This window comes from Crotalus tigris, unplaced genomic scaffold, assembly GCF_016545835.1.
Source record: "Crotalus tigris isolate CLP2741 ecotype Arizona unplaced genomic scaffold, ASM1654583v1 scf7180000024339.11422700, whole genome shotgun sequence".
Classification (NCBI taxonomy): domain Eukaryota; kingdom Metazoa; phylum Chordata; class Lepidosauria; order Squamata; family Viperidae; genus Crotalus; species Crotalus tigris.
In genome coordinates this window covers 6,468,357-6,485,907 of record NW_024100509.1, presented here as the reverse complement: position 1 = coordinate 6,485,907, position 17,551 = coordinate 6,468,357, and the positions used below count along the sequence as shown (strand labels likewise).

The 17,551-nt window shown below is 47.1% G+C and overlaps 1 protein-coding gene across 14 annotated transcripts in view; it reads right to left on the bottom strand.

Moving 5' to 3' along the window:
* The window catches only part of PCDH1 (protocadherin 1), a 347,254-nt gene that overhangs the window by 299,540 nt on the left and 30,163 nt on the right, over positions 1-17,551 (bottom strand). For 4 of the 14 annotated variants that reach the window (XM_039326015.1, XM_039326008.1, XM_039326010.1 and 1 more), the window contains exon 2: positions 15,886-15,974. The exons of the other annotated variants lie outside the window; for them this stretch is intronic. In XM_039326015.1, the coding sequence (XP_039181949.1) occupies positions 15,886-15,919 (34 nt within the window). In that variant the 5' untranslated portion in view covers positions 15,920-15,974. The remainder of the gene's footprint in view (positions 1-15,885; positions 15,975-17,551) is intronic. 14 annotated transcript variants of the gene reach the window in all.

Below are 17,551 nucleotides of genomic sequence, written 5' to 3'. Positions count from 1 at the left end.
CAGCCATCCCCAGCTGCATCATTTTTTTAGACCGCCATGCTAATTGGCAAAGCTAGATCTTCCCACACCTCTGGCAAAACAGAGGACTAGGAGCTTGCCTCACCTCTGGGCATAAGATATTCTATGCAGCGGGAAAGGGCGTTGTCTTACCTGAATGCCTTTTCTCAGCACAAAGATGGAAAATCCACCAATGGGTTAACTCTGCCTTCCTGCCCATTAGACCAAGTCAGCCAAATTTGCCACGCCCGTCCCTGGGTAGCCCCTCCCCAATCTTGACGGAGACGAAGCAGCTGACGACAGTCCGACGTGTTGGCTCCCGGCACCCTACTATGGACTAACTGCCTTTAAAGGTGGGAGTGGATTCTCCATCTCCATGCTGAGAAAAGGCATTCAGGTAAGACAACGCCCCTTCTCCAGTCACGGAGATGGAGAATCCACCAATGGGACATACCAAAGCCTCACTATCCCAATGGGGGGTAAACAGAAGAATCCACAGCAACTTCCCCCATAGCTATCTACTGGAGGACTCTCCTTCCAAAGGAGGCATCCGCCGATGCAAAACGGTCTATCTCGTAGTGTCGTATGAATGGGGAGGGCAAAGACCATGTCGCCGCCCTGCAAACCTCCTCGATCGATGCCTGTGTGGCCCAAGCCGCGGAGGTTGCAGCACTACAAGTGGAATGTGCTGTGACCTGCCGTGGCGCTGGCGCTGGCAGGGAAAGTGATTGATACACTTCTGCAATGCAAGCCTTGATCCACTTGCCTATGGTTGAAGCGGATATCTTCTGCCCGCTAGATGCGTGGTGGAATGAAACGAAGAGGGCTTCCGATCTGCGGAAAGGCGCCGTTCGCTTGATATAGTATTGCAACACCCTACGCACGTCAAATGTATGCCACTGTTGTTCCAAGGTATGGGACGGATTGGGGCAAAAATCCAGTAAAACGATTTCTTGTGTCCTATGGAAAAGGGTGTTGACTTTAGGTATGAAGGTTGGGTCTAACCGAAGAACCACCCGGTTTTGGTGGAAGGTGCAAAGGTCCTCCCTGACCGACAGTGCCGCAAATTTGGAAATGCACCTGGCCGATGTGATAGCGACCAGGAAGGTAACCTTGAGGGACAAGGCCCTCAGAGTGCATGATCTGGTGGGTTTGAACAGTGCTTTGGTGAGGGCCCGTAGGACCTGTGGCAACTCCCAGGAAGGGTATCTATGGATCACGGGTGGTCTTGTATTGGTGGCGCCCCTGAGAAAGGAGCGGATCCTGGGGTGTTGGGCCAATAGGGCTGAATTGGCACAGGTGAGTAGGGTGGATAGGGCCGTGACCTGTCTGCGGATGGTATTAGGTGCTAGACCGCTGTTGAGACCCTCGAGCAAGTATTCTAGAATGTTTGGGATTGTTAAATCCGAAACCTCGAGTAGTCGCCTCTCCAATTGCAGAAATTCCTCCATGTGGAGTCATAGATGCGATTTGTGGCCAATCGGCAGGAGGCCTGAATCATGGAAATTACCCTTTCCGGGTATGATTCCCCACTCAGGATCCGGCGTTCAAGTGCCAGGCAGCTAACTGAAGCCATTGGGGTTCTGGGTGTTGTAGAACCCCCTGGCTGAGGGATACACGAACTGTGGGGATCTTCTATGGAGGGGATCTGGAGAGATTCACCAGGTCAGCGAACCACGGCCTCCGTGGCCAATACGGAGCCACGAGCATGATCTCCACCTGTTCCTGTAACAGCTTGCAAATGGACACCGGGATCAGAAGAAGAGGGGGGGAACGCGTAGAGCTGGCCCCCAGCCATGGGCAGCGAGAGTGTCCGCTCCCTCTGCCCCCGGTGATGGGAACCAGGAGAAGAACCTTGGGAGTTGGGTGTTCGTCGGAGAAGCAAACAAGTCTACAACTGGCTGTCCAAACCTCTGTGCTATTTCCGCGAAGAGGTCCAGATGCAGGCGCCATTCGGAGTGATCCACGATCGACCTGCTTAGGAAGTCCACTTGCTTGTTCACCTCCCCCGAAATGTGTTTGGCCCTGATGGAGGCAACGTTGGACTCTGCCCAGGACCCCAAGGCCTGGGCCTCGGTCATGAGAGTCCTGGATTGGGTACCCCCATCGGTTCACATGTGCCTTCGCTGTCACATTGTCTGTAAGAACTAATACGTGTTGTCCCGCTACCCTGTTGCGGAAGTGGCGGACGGCCAAGTGTATGGCTCTGAGCTCCAAGCAATTGATGTTGTGTTCCAGGTGCGCTTGAGACCATTGTCCCTGGACTCATTGAGACTGTAGGTGTGCTCCCCAGCCAAACTGGCTGGCATCCATCATAAGTGTGAGCCGGTTGGGTTCCTTGAAGTGTAACCCTCTGGCTACTGCTGGCAAGGACCACCATTTGAGGGACTGTAGTGTTTCTGGGGGAACCCTTACTCGCCTGCTGGAAGAGCTGAGGCGTAGCCTCTGGAATGGGAGAGGGAACCATTGGAGGTCCCTGGAATGTAGTCTGGCCCAAGGAATGATTGCAATGCATGATACCATCTTCCCCAGGAGCTGAGAGAGCAGGACCAATGGAACTGTTTGTTCTCTGCAGACCCTGAGGGCCAGGTCCCGGATACTGTCCCGCCGCTCCTGTGACAGGTATACTTGGCAACTGAGAGTGTCTATGATGGCACCCAGGTGGAGGAGTCAAGTGGATGGAACGGTCTGACTTTTTTGGAAGTTAACCGAGAACCCGTGTTCCTGAAGGACCCTGACTGATAACGTTAGATCCACCTGGGTGATCTGGAGAGAGGGGGACTGGATGATGATGTCATCCAGGTAGCACTGGACGCGCACCGGTACTTTCCGTAAGTGCGTGGCCAACACCGCCAGGTTCTTGGTGAACACCCTTGGGGCAGATGAGAGACCAAACGGAAGAGCCCTGTGTTGATAGTGATGGCCCGTGTAGGAGAACCTGAGGAACTGCCGGTGACTGGGGTTGATGGGGATGTGGAGGTACACTTCCATGAGTTCTATGGACGTCAGGAAGTCCTCGTTCCTTATGCTGCCCAAGATAGAGTGAAGGGTTTGCATTTTGAACTTTCAGTAGGCAATATGGTGATACAGTCCTTTGAGGTCCAGAATCACCCTCCATCCTCCCCAAGGCCTTGGGGACCACGAATAGGATGCAGTAGAATTCCCGCCCCAGATGTCTGGTTGGCACCCGTTCTATGGCCCTTATTTCCAGGAAGTGTCTAATGGCCTCTCGCATGAGGCTGCTTCTGACGGGGTTCCTTGGTTGAAGGCAAGGGAGGAAGTGTTCCGGGGGGTTGGACACAAATTTCAGGGACAGACTGTGACAGATGGTCTGCTGAACCCAGGAATCTGTGGTGGTGGCTTCCCGCTGGTGGGCGGAGAGCGCCAGTCTGCCACCTATGGGGTGGACCGTCCAAGGGTCATTTGGACCTTCTATAGGGGTGACCCCTGCCACGAAAGGGCTGTTTGCTCTGAAATTGAGGTCTGGGACTGGTCCTGTCAGGCTGCCAGTCCTGTCTGGTTGTGAAGGGACGAGAGGGATGAGGGAAGTTCGTGCCTGATTCTGCCCGAAAGGACTGTCTGCAGGCGTACGGGTTTGGGCGCCTGTCAGCCCGTCTGCTAGAGTGGACCAACACCTTCCGCTTGTCCTTGTTTTTGGTCAAGTAGGGATTCAGGGCCTCTCTGAATAGCTGACCCCCCCTGGTAGGGGGGCACAGCTAGATGCCACTTAGCTTTGGATCGGTTTGCCAATGTCTGAGCCATAGCATCCTGTGTGCTGAGATGTTGGATGCTATGGCTCTGGATGAGAACCTGGCTGCATGTAGCGTGGCATCTGAGAAGTACTCTGATGCTGCAACCAGCTTGCTCAGATCTTGTTGGGTACATACCTACTCCTGGGGAAGTCTGGCTTGTAGCTGACGAAGCCAGAGTAAGGAAGTTCTGGCGAAGAAGGATGCAGAGGTGGCGGCTCTTACCGCCCACGCCGCCGCCTGGTGAGTTCTGCGGAATGTGAGCTCCCATCTCCTGTCATCAGACCTCTGCTATATCTCCCGGCACTGTGGACGGGTAGGAAACCAAAGGGTTCATCCATCGTTGGTACCTCAAGATCTCCTGTCTGGTCTGGCTTTGTGCTAAACAGTTTCTTGTCCATTTCCCCCCGGGGAAGGAAAGGTGCCCGGTGATGTCCATTGTTTCTTGATGGCATTCCGAAAGAGTGCTGGATAAGGGATGTGGTGCTGGTTCACCATGGGTTCAAAGAACACCAGGTTTGGATCTGAACCGGACGGTGGATCTGGTTGTGGGATCTGATCCGGACCTGTGTTGGCCATGGAGCTGGCTCTGTGGAGCAGAGGTAGAAAGAAGGCTGGGTTGAATAGTCCTCCAAACGGGGGAGGATCTGGAGGAGGTTCTTCCTCCTCCCACCATGACATGTCATGTTGGTCATCTTCCGTCGGGGAGGAGACCCTGCTGTGAAAGGACCGGGTCAGAGAGGGATGTTCCTCGTAATCGGGTTCCCCCGGCTGACAGAAGGGCGGCAATATGGCCGTCGCTGACTCAGGCCTCGGACCGTGGTAGGCCCTGGCAGCCAGTGCCCTGTCCACAGCCTGAGTGATCAGAGTTTGGAGGCAATCCTCCGAGGGGAACCTTCGGGTTCAGCCCCCCTGAGTCCTGCTGCTGTGGGGGTGAAGGTGGCCTCTGGTAGCGGATGTGTGACCCGCGGTGTCAATAATGGTTGAAGGATCACTTGGGCCTGATCTCCCTCAGGAGCCTGATGAATCCCCTCCGGGAACCATACCCCTTGGGTAGATGGTCCCATGGGGAGATCGAAGGGAGCATCCTCTACTCTCTCCGCCTTTGTCCTGGCCTGTTTTTGTGCTTTGGTGAATTCCTTCTCCAAAGCCTGGTACCTTCTGCTAGCCTGTTTCTCAGCCAACTTGGAAGGTTTCCTTCCGGAAATGTTCTTAGCCTTGGCTTTGATCCTGCCTGCCGCCTCCTGCTTGGAGGATTTTTGTCTTTTGCAGCTGGGGGGAGGGGAGGCGGTGCTCATGGGTTGAGACACTGTGGATTCCTCCATCCTGATGTGAGCTACCTCAGTGGTACTGAGGGGGAGCTCTGGCAGGGGATCTGTTGGCGAGATAAGCTGAGCAGGTAAAGCAGGGAATTAGTCGTCCTGCTCTCCTGACCAAGCAGGGGGCAAACCTGCTCGCTCGTAGAATTTGCTGATAATGTCTCAGCGTGGTCAGGGTAATAACTACACCAGAGTCGTTGAACAGGCGTTTCTGGTAATGTGTGTGGATTATGTTTATTTGCTTATTTATTTATTTTAGCATTGTGCCTGGGACGGAAGATAGTGATCAGTGCAGGTTTACCCGATGAAAACAGATGTGAAAGGGGAGTGGAGGGGGTGGGGTGGGGTTTGCTGGAGAAGTTCGCCGGCAACTGGATCCAACTTCGTGTGGCTCTCCCCTACTTTTAGGGGAAAGCAGAAGGAACAATTCTTGCTCTTTTCTGTCTGGGAGTTTCAGATCAAAAGGGAAAACAAAGCCTTCAGATTCTTAATTAATTGCCTCGGCTGCCGCGATTGTTCCAGCAATTTAAAATGGTGACTGGGAACGGATGTCCAGCAAGGAAGGTGGCTTCTTACAAGACTTCCGCTTTTGTGGTGGGAAACTTGAAAAAAACGGAAGAGAAGCTCACCTCCAGCAGCTGCGGTGTGTTCCTGGCATCCAAAATGGCAACCGGAACAAGCAGAGGCAGTGGCTCGGCGAAGGGATCGCTCAGAGTCCAGCGATCGCCCGGCAAGTGAATGCGTGAGAATAGAGCTTCTGCGCGTCGGTTGAGTGCCCCCCCAAACTGCGAAGGGAGCAGCCTCTGATTGATCAACAAGGATGACGCAAGGAGAATCAATATAGAACCGAGGGAACGGCAGCCTCAAATTGCCCCGAGCAATTTCACGATTTTCATAAGTCGAATGAGCCATGAGGTGATGCAATGGAGGGGAATCCCCCCTCCTCCCGGGATCCGATAGACTGGCTGCCATGCTGATCTCAGCGCTAAACAGCTGCTCGGAGCTTTCTCCTTTTAGAAGGGTTGGAGTCTGGCTGCCGCACTGATGGGCTGCTGTAGCACTGATCCCAGCGCTAAACAGCTGACCAGAGCTGTCCTTTCTTGAAAGGACTTGCTCTTCTTTGAAGAGCTGGGACCTGGCAAGATTTCAGACCCTGGTCAAGGTTTCAGACCTGGGAGAGGGAGAACCCACCCCCTAACTTCTACAGCCTATTTCATCCAGCGCTGATCCCAGCGCTGCTGAAGAGGTTGTGAAAGGAGAAAAAACAGAATCCACCAATCTATTTATCTGCTACCTGCCTTACACCGGGAGCCAAATTTGTCACAGTCCGTCTGGGCTGAAGACCAAGTTAAGACTAGGGAGGGGCTACCCAGGGACAGGCGTGGCAAATTTGGCTGATTTGGTCTAATGGGCAGGAAGGCAGAGTTAACCCATTGGTGGATATTCTATGCAGCGGGAATAAGTTTACGCTTTACTAGATTGTCAGTGTGACCAAGTGACTTCAAGTCTGAATTATTCCAGCTTACAGAATAGCCAAGCAGAATATTAAATATATATAATAATAAAATAAGAAATAAAGTCTTCTGGACATAGGAGTCCATTTCTAATTACAATAACAAAATAATGAAAAACTGGATCATAATGACATGACACAGACATGAAAAACAAATATAGAATACCAAAATATATTTTATCACTGAACCTCCTTCCCCCTTTTTGGAGATGGTTAGATTTCTGGTTTTTAAATAAAGCATAAAATATTGTCAGGCATAAGATTGTGTATACACAAACATGCATGCACATATACATATAATCATAGGGCTAAAAGGGTTATAATAAATGATCAAATCAAATCCTTATTCAACACAGGAATTCAAATTAAATTAACTTAAAAGATAAGTATTCCCCCTTTCCATAAGGACATGCATTTTGTTCCCAGTCTCCCAATCATCTTTTTTCTTATTTATTTTTACTGCTTTTAAAATGACAAAAGAAAAAAGAAAAAACCCACAAGGTAATTATGATAGAAATACGTATATCGTCAAAGAAAAAAAAATATAGAAATGTTTTAAAAACTAAAAAAAATCACAAAGAAAAAAGGAAAAAACATATTTTAACAAGTTACAATTTTATATATATTTATCTATTGCAAATATTATTCAACTACTTAAATTTCTGTTACATTTCTATAACTATTGTGTGGTATTTTTTTAGCCTATTGTATTTTGTATAATCAAGTCCCATATTTCCTTATGTGTCCATACAAAGTCTACATCAATAGGTAATCCACTCATAGGTAGCATACAATCAGGTCTTCAATCCAGTGAAATAGGCAATATATTTATCTTTTCAATGCTGTAATATCAATTTTTTGGTCATAGTAAAGGCACAAAGAAATCATTAGGCTGTCCAGTATTTAAATTCCAAATTCTAGTTTCAGGTAGTTGCCAACTTACAACCAGTTGAAGTTATAACAGCATGAAAAAAGTGATTTATGACCAGTCTTCACACTTACATTTTTACACGATTAAAATTTGGGTGCTTGGCAACCAGCATGTATTTACAGTGGTTACAGCAGCGTAGGGTAATGAAAATTTATATAATCTACTGCTTTCTCCCCAAACTTAGTAAGTGTAGGACATTGTAAACACTTTTGTTTTAAAGAAGCATTATCCTTATTACATCTCCAAACAAAATGCTAGATGCCATTTATACTCTTCCTTTTTTGTTATCTTCATCCTCACTTGTATATACACACAAAATAATTACTTTGTTTCTGTAAAGGAGCATTGTCTTACCTGAACGCCTTTTCTCATCATGAAGATGTAGCATCCATCGATTGGGTAATCAAAGCCTTCCTGCTCAGATTTAGACTAAGACCAAACTTGAGCCACGCCTCCTTTGGGCGTTCCTTCCCCAGTTTTGTCGAGGCGAAGCGTTCATTAGGTCCGACACAGTAGCTCCTCCTGAAAGAAATCTGCCTAGACTAACTGTAAAGGGTGGGTGTGGATGCTACATCTTCATGCTGAGAAAAGGTGTTCAGGTAAGACAATGCCCCTTCTCCAGCATGATGATGTAGCATCCACCGATTGGGACATACCAAAGCCACCGATGTCCCCGTTGGGAGGGAAGTCTAGGCTAGTGAATCATGTGTAGAAACAACCTGCTGCAGGATCCTTCTGCCGAAGGATGCGTCTGAGGCAGCGAATTTATCAAGCTTGTAATGCCTTATAAATGAAGAGGGAGAAGCTCAGGTGGCTGCCCTGCAAATTTCCTCAATCGAGACCTGGGTGAACCAGGCCGCAGAAGTAGCTGCACTACGCGTGGAATGAGCCATGATGTTGGGAGGAATAGGAAGGGACTGAGTCTTGTATGCAAAGGAGATGCATGCTCTAATCCATCTACCAATGGTCAAGGATGATACCTTCAGACCCATTGAAGAAGGTGCCTCCAATCTACGAAATGCTTCGGTTCATTTCACATAGTGGTGCAAAGCCCTGCGCACGTCCAATGTATGCCACAACCTTTCAAGACGATGAGATGGTCGTGGACAAAAGTCTGGAAGAATCAGATCCTGAGATCTATGGAACCAGATATTAACTTTCGGGATGAAAGAAGGATCCAATTTGAGGATCACTCTGTCATCCAGAAAAATACACAGATCCCCTCTGACCGAGAGGGCGGCCAATTCCGAGATGCGTCTTGTTGAAGTGATGGCTATCAAAAAGGCTACCTTTAATGAAAGGAAGTGTAACGAACATGATCTGATGGGCTCAAATGGTGAACCGGTAAGAACCTTCAGAACCATTGGCAAGTCCCATGTGGGGTATCTGTGTACCACAGGAGGACCGGTATTAACGGCTCCCTTAAGGAAGGCTGTAACTGCTGGATGACGAGAAAGCTGGACCTGATTCTCGCAGATTAGCACAGTGAATAATGCTGCTATCTGCCTACGAATTGTATTATGAGACAGACCCTTGTTTAGTCTGTCTAAAAGGTAGTCCAACAAGAGTCACACCATGTACAGAAATTTTTCCACGTGGCATCATATATCCTATTGGTCGAGGGACGTCTGGAGGCTTGAATTACAGCGATCACTCCAGATGAATAGGACTGTCTGGCTAAACTCTCCCGCTCAAGTGCCAAGCGGCTAGTTGAAGCTACTGTGGGTCCGGATGTTGGAGCTGACCCTGACTGAGAGAAATGCGATCTGGTGGGATCTTCCAAGGCGGGGAGATCGATAGGTCCACTAGATCTGCAAACCAAGGGCGCCTTGGCCAATGTGGAACCAGCAAGATTAATTCTGCCTGTTCTAATAGGATCTTCCTGATGACGGCTGGTATTAGAGGAAGTGGAGGGAATGCATACAGAAGCCCCCTGGGCCATCTGCTGCGAAGAGCGTCCGTTCCCTCCGCCCCCCGTGACAGGAACCACGTGAAATATCTGGGAAGCTGGGCGTTTGCTGGTGAAGCAAACAGATCTATCTGGGGCTGCCTGAACCTCTCCAATATTTCCTTGAAGAGGTTCGGCTCCAATTTCCACTCCGAGTGGTCTATCGTCACCCTGCTTAGAGAATCTGCCTGATGATTCCTTACCCCAGAAATGTGTTCCGCTCTGATGGATTTCAGATGGGATTCTGCCCACAGACCGAATGCTAGGGCTTCCTGCATGAGGGGCCAAGATCTGGTCCCTCCCTGTCTGTTGATATGAGCCTTGGCTGCAACATTGTCCGTCATTACCAGGACATATTCCCTGTCACTATGTTGGAGAATTGGCGAAGTGCCAGGTGTATTGCCCTGAGTTCTAGCCAATTTATGTTGTGTGCTAGATCACGTTTGGACCATTGACCTGAGTCATATGTGTCTGAATGTGGGCTCCCCAACTGAAAAGACTCGCGTCCGTGGTCAGGATAAGTCTGTGAGGCTCCTTGAAAAGGTTCCCCTTGTGTATGGCTGATGACCCCCACCATCTGAGTGACTGCAGAATGTGATGCGGAACTCTCACCTTCCGAGTGGAAGCGCTCATGTTCCGCTGCTGAAAAGGGAGTAGGAACCATTGGAGATGTCTGGAATGAAGTCTGGCCCACAGCACTATGCCTAGGCAAGAAATCATTTTCCCCAACAGCTGTGATAGTTGGACAAGTGGAACCACTTTCTCTCTCTGAATCCTGCGCACCAGGGAGCTGATGCTGTCCTTGCATTCCCGTGAAAGATAAACCTTGCAAATCTTTGAATCTATCACCGCGCCAAGATGTAAAATCCGAGTGGTGGGTGTGGTGTGGCTCTTTTTGAAATTCACGGAAAACCCGTGCCTCTGAAGTGTCTCTATTGTAGTCTGTAGATCTGCTTGAGCGGTGTGGAATGAGCTGGACTGGGTAATTATATTGTCCAGGTAGCACTGCACTCTTATCGGTATAAGCCTGAGATGAGCTGCTAATACTGCTAGAATCTTTGTGAAAACGCGAGGTGCTGAGTATAGACCGAAGGAAAGAGCCCTGTACTGATTATGTTTGTGTGCGTGACAGAAACAGAGGTATCTGCGGTGATGTGGACTGATAGGAACATGAAGATAGGCCTCTGGCAGGTCTATTGAGGAAAGGTAATCTCCTTTCCTGATGCTGTCCAGAATGGACTTGAGGGACTGCATCTTGAATTTTCTGTATATAAGAAAGCAGTTGAGTCCCTTCAGATCCAATATCGTTCTCCAACCCCCCGAGCCTTGGGGACCACGAAGAGTATTGAGTAGAACCCTTTTCCCTTTTGGTTCAGAGGAACTGGTTCTATGACCTGTATGTCTAATAAGTGTGCTATTGCTGTGGCTACCAGCTCGGCCTTGAGTGCGTGTCTTGAGGTCTGACCTTGAAGGAAGCGGTCTGGTGGGATGGATTTTAGCTCTAGGGATAGACCGAATCTTATGGTCTCTCTGACCCAAACATCGTTTGTGGTGACCTCCCAGGCGTCGCTGAATAGAGCTAAGCGCCCGCCTATGGGAGGGTCCAATTTGGCATCACTTAGACTTTCTATAGGGCCAGCCTTTATTTATTTATTTATTAAAATTTATAGACCGCCCCACTCCCGCAGGACTCCGGGTGGCTAACAATAAAAACACAATATAACTTAACAAGACAAACAATACAGTAACATTCATCCAGGGGTCAGATTTTAAAAACCCCAGGCCTGCCGGAAAAGCCAGGTCTTAAGCAGCTTGCGGAAAACCAACAGGGTGGGAGCAGTCCTAATCTCCGGGGAGAGCTGGTTCCAAGATGTGGGCGCCATCACAGAGAAAGCCCTCCCCCGTGGCCCTGCCAAATGGCACTGCTTGGCCGATGGGACCTGAAGGAGGCCCAGCCTGTGGGATCTAACTGGACGAAGGGAACTATGAGGTAGTAGGCGGTCTTGCAAATAGCCTGGCCCTGAGCCATATAGAACTTTAAAGGTAATAACCAACACCTTGAATTGGACCCGGAGACCAATAGGCAACCAGTGCAACTCGTGGAGGATAGGTGTAACGTGGGTGTACCAAGGAATACCCGCTATCACTCGCGCGGCTGCATTCTGGACCAACTGTAGTCTCCAAATACTTTTCAAGGGTAGCCCCATGTAGAGCACGTTGCAGTAGTCCAGGCGTGAGGTGACAAGGGCATGAGTGACTGTAAGGAGAGCCTCCCGGTCCAGGTAGGGTCGCAACTGGTGCAACAGACGAACTTGTGCAAAGGTCCTCCCAGCCACAGCCGTCAAATGATGTTCCAAATTCAGCTGTGGATCAAGGAGGACACCCAAGTTGCGAACCCGCTCCGAAGGGGGTATATTTTCCCCTGCTAGAGTCAACACTGGACAGTTAACATGATCCTTGGGAGGCAACATCCAAAGCCACTCGGTCTTGTCAGGATTGAGCCTGAGTCTGTTAACCCCCATCCAGACCCTCACGGCTTCAAGGCAATGGCCCATCACATCAGCCGCTTCACTGAGAGAGCTCGGGGAAGAGATATATAGCTGGGTATCATCACCATACTGATGAAACCTCACTCTGTGCTGTCTGATGATCTCACCCAGCGGCTTCATGTAAATGTTAAATAGGAGGGGGGAGAGGACTGACCCCTGCGGCACCCCGCATTCAAGGGGCCTCGGGGTTGACCTCTGCCCCCCACCAGTACCGATTGCGACCGGCCAGAGAGGTAGGAGAACCACCAAAAAACATTTGAATGTCCCTTTGCCAAGGAAGAAGACATAAATTGATCAAAGGCCTTATGTATAAAGCTCTGGAACTGTTAAGCCCATAAGTCTTGTTCAGCAGAAGACACACCAACGGCAGTGGCTTCAGAGGCCTGCATAGAGATGTTAGCAGGTGAAATGGAGAGACCCAGGATAGGAGATGAAGGAATATGATGAACGTGGGGAGGTAGACCAACCTCTTCAGTTCCCCCTTGAGGAGACCAAGCCCTGGGGAGCTGATAAGAAGGCACCAGCGGTGGCTCATAAGGTGAACCGCCCAGAGAAGCAGGGGGAACCACTTCAGCTTCGCTGGACCGGAGCCTCTGTGCTTTGGAGAATTCTTTCTCCAGTGCCTGATGTCTCCTCGAGGCCTCTCGCTCAGCAGATTTGGAGGGTTCTTTGGTTGTTAGATGCTTGGTTTTAGCTTTTTTCTTTCCCGTGTCCACCTCAGATGATCTGCGTTTAGATTGAGTGGGGGGAACATCAGAACCCTGCAATGTCTGAGGAGACTCACCATCTGCCATTGTGCCCTGGACCTTCCAGACAGGAGAAGACCTGGGGTGGGGTTAACACGCAGATCAAGTTGTCCGGGAGGGAAGCTTCCCGCGCCCTAAGACAACCACAATGGCAAATAGCCAGAACAGCTATCTAAAGCTGTCTGTTTGGCCCTTCCGACACAGCGCCGGGCACTAAGAACAGGTTATAAATTACTACAGGAGTAAGTCTGCAAGCCTCCACCACTATTACACCTTCAGTAAGGAGGCTCTATGAAGAAGCTGGAGCAGAACCAACTGATAAACCCCCACAAGAACCCAGCACAGTGGGCTACTAGTAAAAGGCCTGAATTAGAGGGAAGAGGACGATCCTCAATATGGCGACCACACCCAGGCCCAAATTCAAAATGGCGGCCGCGAGTCACGTTGGCGCCTAAAGAACGGATTCTCCCCTTTAGCTAAGCTTACTGAAGCTCGCTGAGCTCGTTTGTTTAATTGCCTCGTTCAGGAGACCAAGTGAGGGAAATTACACCCCTCACCCCCCCCCTGCATTTATAAGGCACCATAAACTTGCGATTTAGCAGCGTAGGGGAGATTCTGAGTTCTTCTTCAAAGGAGCCTCGTGGCCACGAGGCAGGAGCGGCAATCCGGAGCCTGCCAGCGGCGTCGGAAGAAAATGTATGACGCCAGGGAAGCCTCTCTAGCTGCTCTCCACAGTCCGGTGCTCAGCTGAACTTTCCAGGTCGCTGGAAGAAAGATCACTCTCCGGCACGAGGGAAGCCTCCCAAACTGCGCTCAGCAGCTGAGCTGAATTAATGACGCCGCAGCGGCAGAGCTCCGACAATCCACGAGGCCCCAATGGCCCTCTGGAACCGACACTCAAATTCGCTCGTAAAGTTGTTAAAAACAACCAAAGTTAAATCAATTCCTGACTTTCTAACCTAATCTAACAGTTTTAAATAATAAACTAATGAGGAGCTGGTAAAGCTGTGTCCTATCTGAGCATAGACTAAGACAAAACTGGGGAAGGAACGCCCAAAGGAGGCGTGGCTCAAGTTTGGTCTTAGTCTAAATCTGAGCAGGAAGGCTTTGATTATCCAATTGATGGATGCTACATCATCATGCTAGAGAACAGCTGTAGATAGTAAAAATAATACTATAGTATTTGATACCTTGACTCCATGCATATCTGCCATCAGTTCCTATCCTTACTTTCCTCCAAAGATAAGAGGGATTCACTCCCCTATTTTTCTGCCCTGTTTAATTTTAAACCTGAAAATAAGATATTGCTGTTTTTAAGAAGCTCTGGGTCTCTTAAAGGACTGGCATACTTTCCAAGATTAAAGTGAAAACATGATAAAGAATAAACTGTTTTAATGAATTTCAGGCAGGTGCTATGCTCACAGAAATACTTTTGAATGGTGAACAGATCTGGGCACCACACTTAACACATGAGTATGAACAAGGATTACTTCTATAATTTGGATATTAGTTTTGGCATAGTATGATAGAACGGTATAGATAATTTCATAAGTTATTTTTGTCATACTGTTATTTTTGTTATATTTTATTGTTTTTAAAATGTTTTTACTGTTTTGTTATATATATTTTTGAATTGTAAGCTGCCTGGGTTGACTGAGATAAATACATAAACACTATCTGCAGAAAACTATGCCTGGAATTAATAAACTCAGTTTGGTAAAACCTGGGCATAAAATACAATCACAATCTGTCATGAAGGAAAGGAAGTTGAAAAGAGCTGGTAGGAAAGGAGCTGTATTTGGAGTCAGAGAGACAAAGAATATGATGGTGGCTGAAGATCTGCAGGTTTCAGGATGGATCAAAGACCACTAAGGATCTATAGATTCCTGCGTGAAAGAAACATCACTAAAGATGTTGGAAAATAACATGATGCTAAATCATGTTTACCTTTAACAGATTACAGGCTGAACACTGTAACTTGTACTCAGAACAAACTTAGACTGATATGTGAAGATCAGGGTATCCCAAACAAATATTTCATTACTAGAGGCTTTATTATGAGACCTGATGAGCTTAGTATCTATTTGCTTCAGTGGGATTAACAATGACCCTATTTAGAAAGAGTCACTTGACATTCTTCAGTTGAGAACAGACAGAGTTATTTTTTGTTTAATGAAAGCCTGACAGTAAGGATCGTAAAAACTGCAATAAAGTAAACTATAAAAATAAAAGATAGTTTGATATCACTTACCAGTTTCTTATTTCTAATTTTAATGTTTAAATTCATAGAACATAGAACTTCAGGTTCATATTTTCTTCATCACTGCTATAACTGCCAGAAACAGGTTACAATGCAATCAAAGCAGCAAGTTACATTAAGACATTAACTGTGCTAGAATAACAGGGTTGGAAGGGACATGGAGGTCTTCTAGTCTTAACACCCTGCTCGAGATCCGATACCATTTCAGATAAATAGTTGTTCAATCTCTTTTTGAAAGCCTTCAGTGATGGAGCACCCACAACTTCTAAAGGCAAGCTATTACATTGCTTGCTTGCTCTCACTATTAGGAAATTTCTCCTTAGTTCTAGGTTGCTTCTCTCCTTGGTTAATTTCCATCATTTCTCATCTTGCCTTTTAGTGCTTTGAAAAATATTTTGACCCCCTAGTCTTTGTAGGAGCCCCTCAATTATTAGAAGAATGCTATTATACCCTCCTAGTCCTTTTTTTCATTAGACTAGACATATCCAATTTCTATAACCATTCTTCATACAATATAGCCTCCAGGCCCCCACTTGTTTTTGTTGCTCTTCTCTGTACTCTTTCCAACTTTTTTGTATTGTGGTGACCAGAACTGGATGCAGTATTCCAAGTGTGGTCTTACTAAGGCTTTGTAAAGCAGTACTCTTTACACAAAAAGAAACTATACCCCCCCCCCCAAAAAAAAACCACTGCAAAAGACATACTACAAAATGGTAAGCAAAAAAATGGTAAGAAAACACCTATCCAACCTTGACAAATATAAATCATCGGGACCCGATAGATTACATCCCAGAGTTCTGAAGGAGCTGGCAGATGTTATCTCAGAACTATTGCACCACATCTTTCATAAATCCTGGAGCACCAGGGAAGTACCTGAGGTTTGGAAAAGGGCTGATAAGGTCCCCATCTTCAAGAAAGGAAAGTACAGACCAATCAGTTTAACATCAGTATCTGGGAAGATCCTGGAAGAGATAATCAAAAAAACAGATCTGCAAACAACTAGAAGCAAACAAAGTCATAACTAGTAGCCAGCACAGGTTTGTTAAAAACAGATCATGCCAAACCAATCTTATCTCATTCTTTGATAAAGTGACTGAACTAGTAGACCAGCGAAATGCAGTGGACATAGTATACTTAGATTTCATTAAGGCATTTGTCAAAATAGACCACAATCTATGAGCCAGCAGTGTGCAGCAGTAACAAAAAAGCTAATAAAATCCTGGGTTGTATAAACAAAGGCATAGAATCAAGATCACACAAAATATTAGTATCACTTTATAAAACCCTAGTAAGACCACACCTGGAATACTGTAGCCAATTTTGGTCACCATATCACAAAAAAGATGTAGAGAATTTGAAAAAAATTCAAAGAGCAACTAAGATGATCAAAGGCCTGGAGACTAATACATATAAAGAACAGCTACGGGACTTGGATTTGACTAGTCTAAAGAAAAGAAGAAATAGGGGAGACATGATAGCAGTGTTCTAGTATCTGAGGGGCTGCCACAAGGCAGAGGGGGCCAGGTTGTTCACTAAAGCACCAGAGGGAAGGACGAGAAACTGATCAAAGAGAGAAGCAACCTGGAATTAAGAAGAAATTTTCTGACAGTAAGGACAATCAATCAGTGGAACAGCTCAGCCCCAGAAATCATGGGTGCTCCATCACTGGAGATTTTTAAGAAGAGACTAAACATTCACCTGTCTGAGATGGTATAGGTTCTCCTGCTTGAGCAGGGGGCTGGACTAGAAGACCTCCAAGGTCCCTTCCAGCTCTGTTCTACTCTACTCTACTCTACTCTACTCTACTCTACGTGATCTTAATTCTATCCCTCTATTAATGCAGCCTAGGATTACATTGGCTTTTTTTGGCTGCTGCCATACTATTGGCTCATATTTAACTGATTGTCCACTAGGATTCCAAGATCCTGCTCACAGTTAATGGCATTAAGCCAAATTTCACCTGGCCTGTACCTATATATTTGGTTTTTCTTGCATAAGTGTAAGCCCTTATTTTTATCTACATTGAATTTCATTTTGTTAGATATGGCCCAGTGTTTAAGTCTATCAAGATCTTTTGGATCTTGAGCTTATCTTATGAGGTGTCGGCTACTCCTGTCAATATAAATTCAATCTAATCTAATTTAATCCACACGAAAAATATCCATGTTTATCCCAAAGCAGGTAATGAAAGAGAAGCTGAGATGAATGACGATAAATTTCAGCATTAGGCTTTCTCTCAATCTATATGTATGTGCATATGCACACGTTATTACATATAAGTAACAACAACAATCCCTTGCAATATCTGCATAGAGAAATAATAATGCAAACACATTCATAATGTTCAACCACAGGCACATTTCAGAAGAGCTGCTACAAATATTTCCAATACTGTTAACAAAGTTCTTGACTTTAGTAATCAAAGAAATCTCTCTACAGCACTCCATGTATAAGTTAGGGCTTTCCTTTAGCCACTAGTTATCAGAGAGCTCCACAGGTGCTATTAGCAATATTTGTCAAAAGCACACATTTGTTCTGC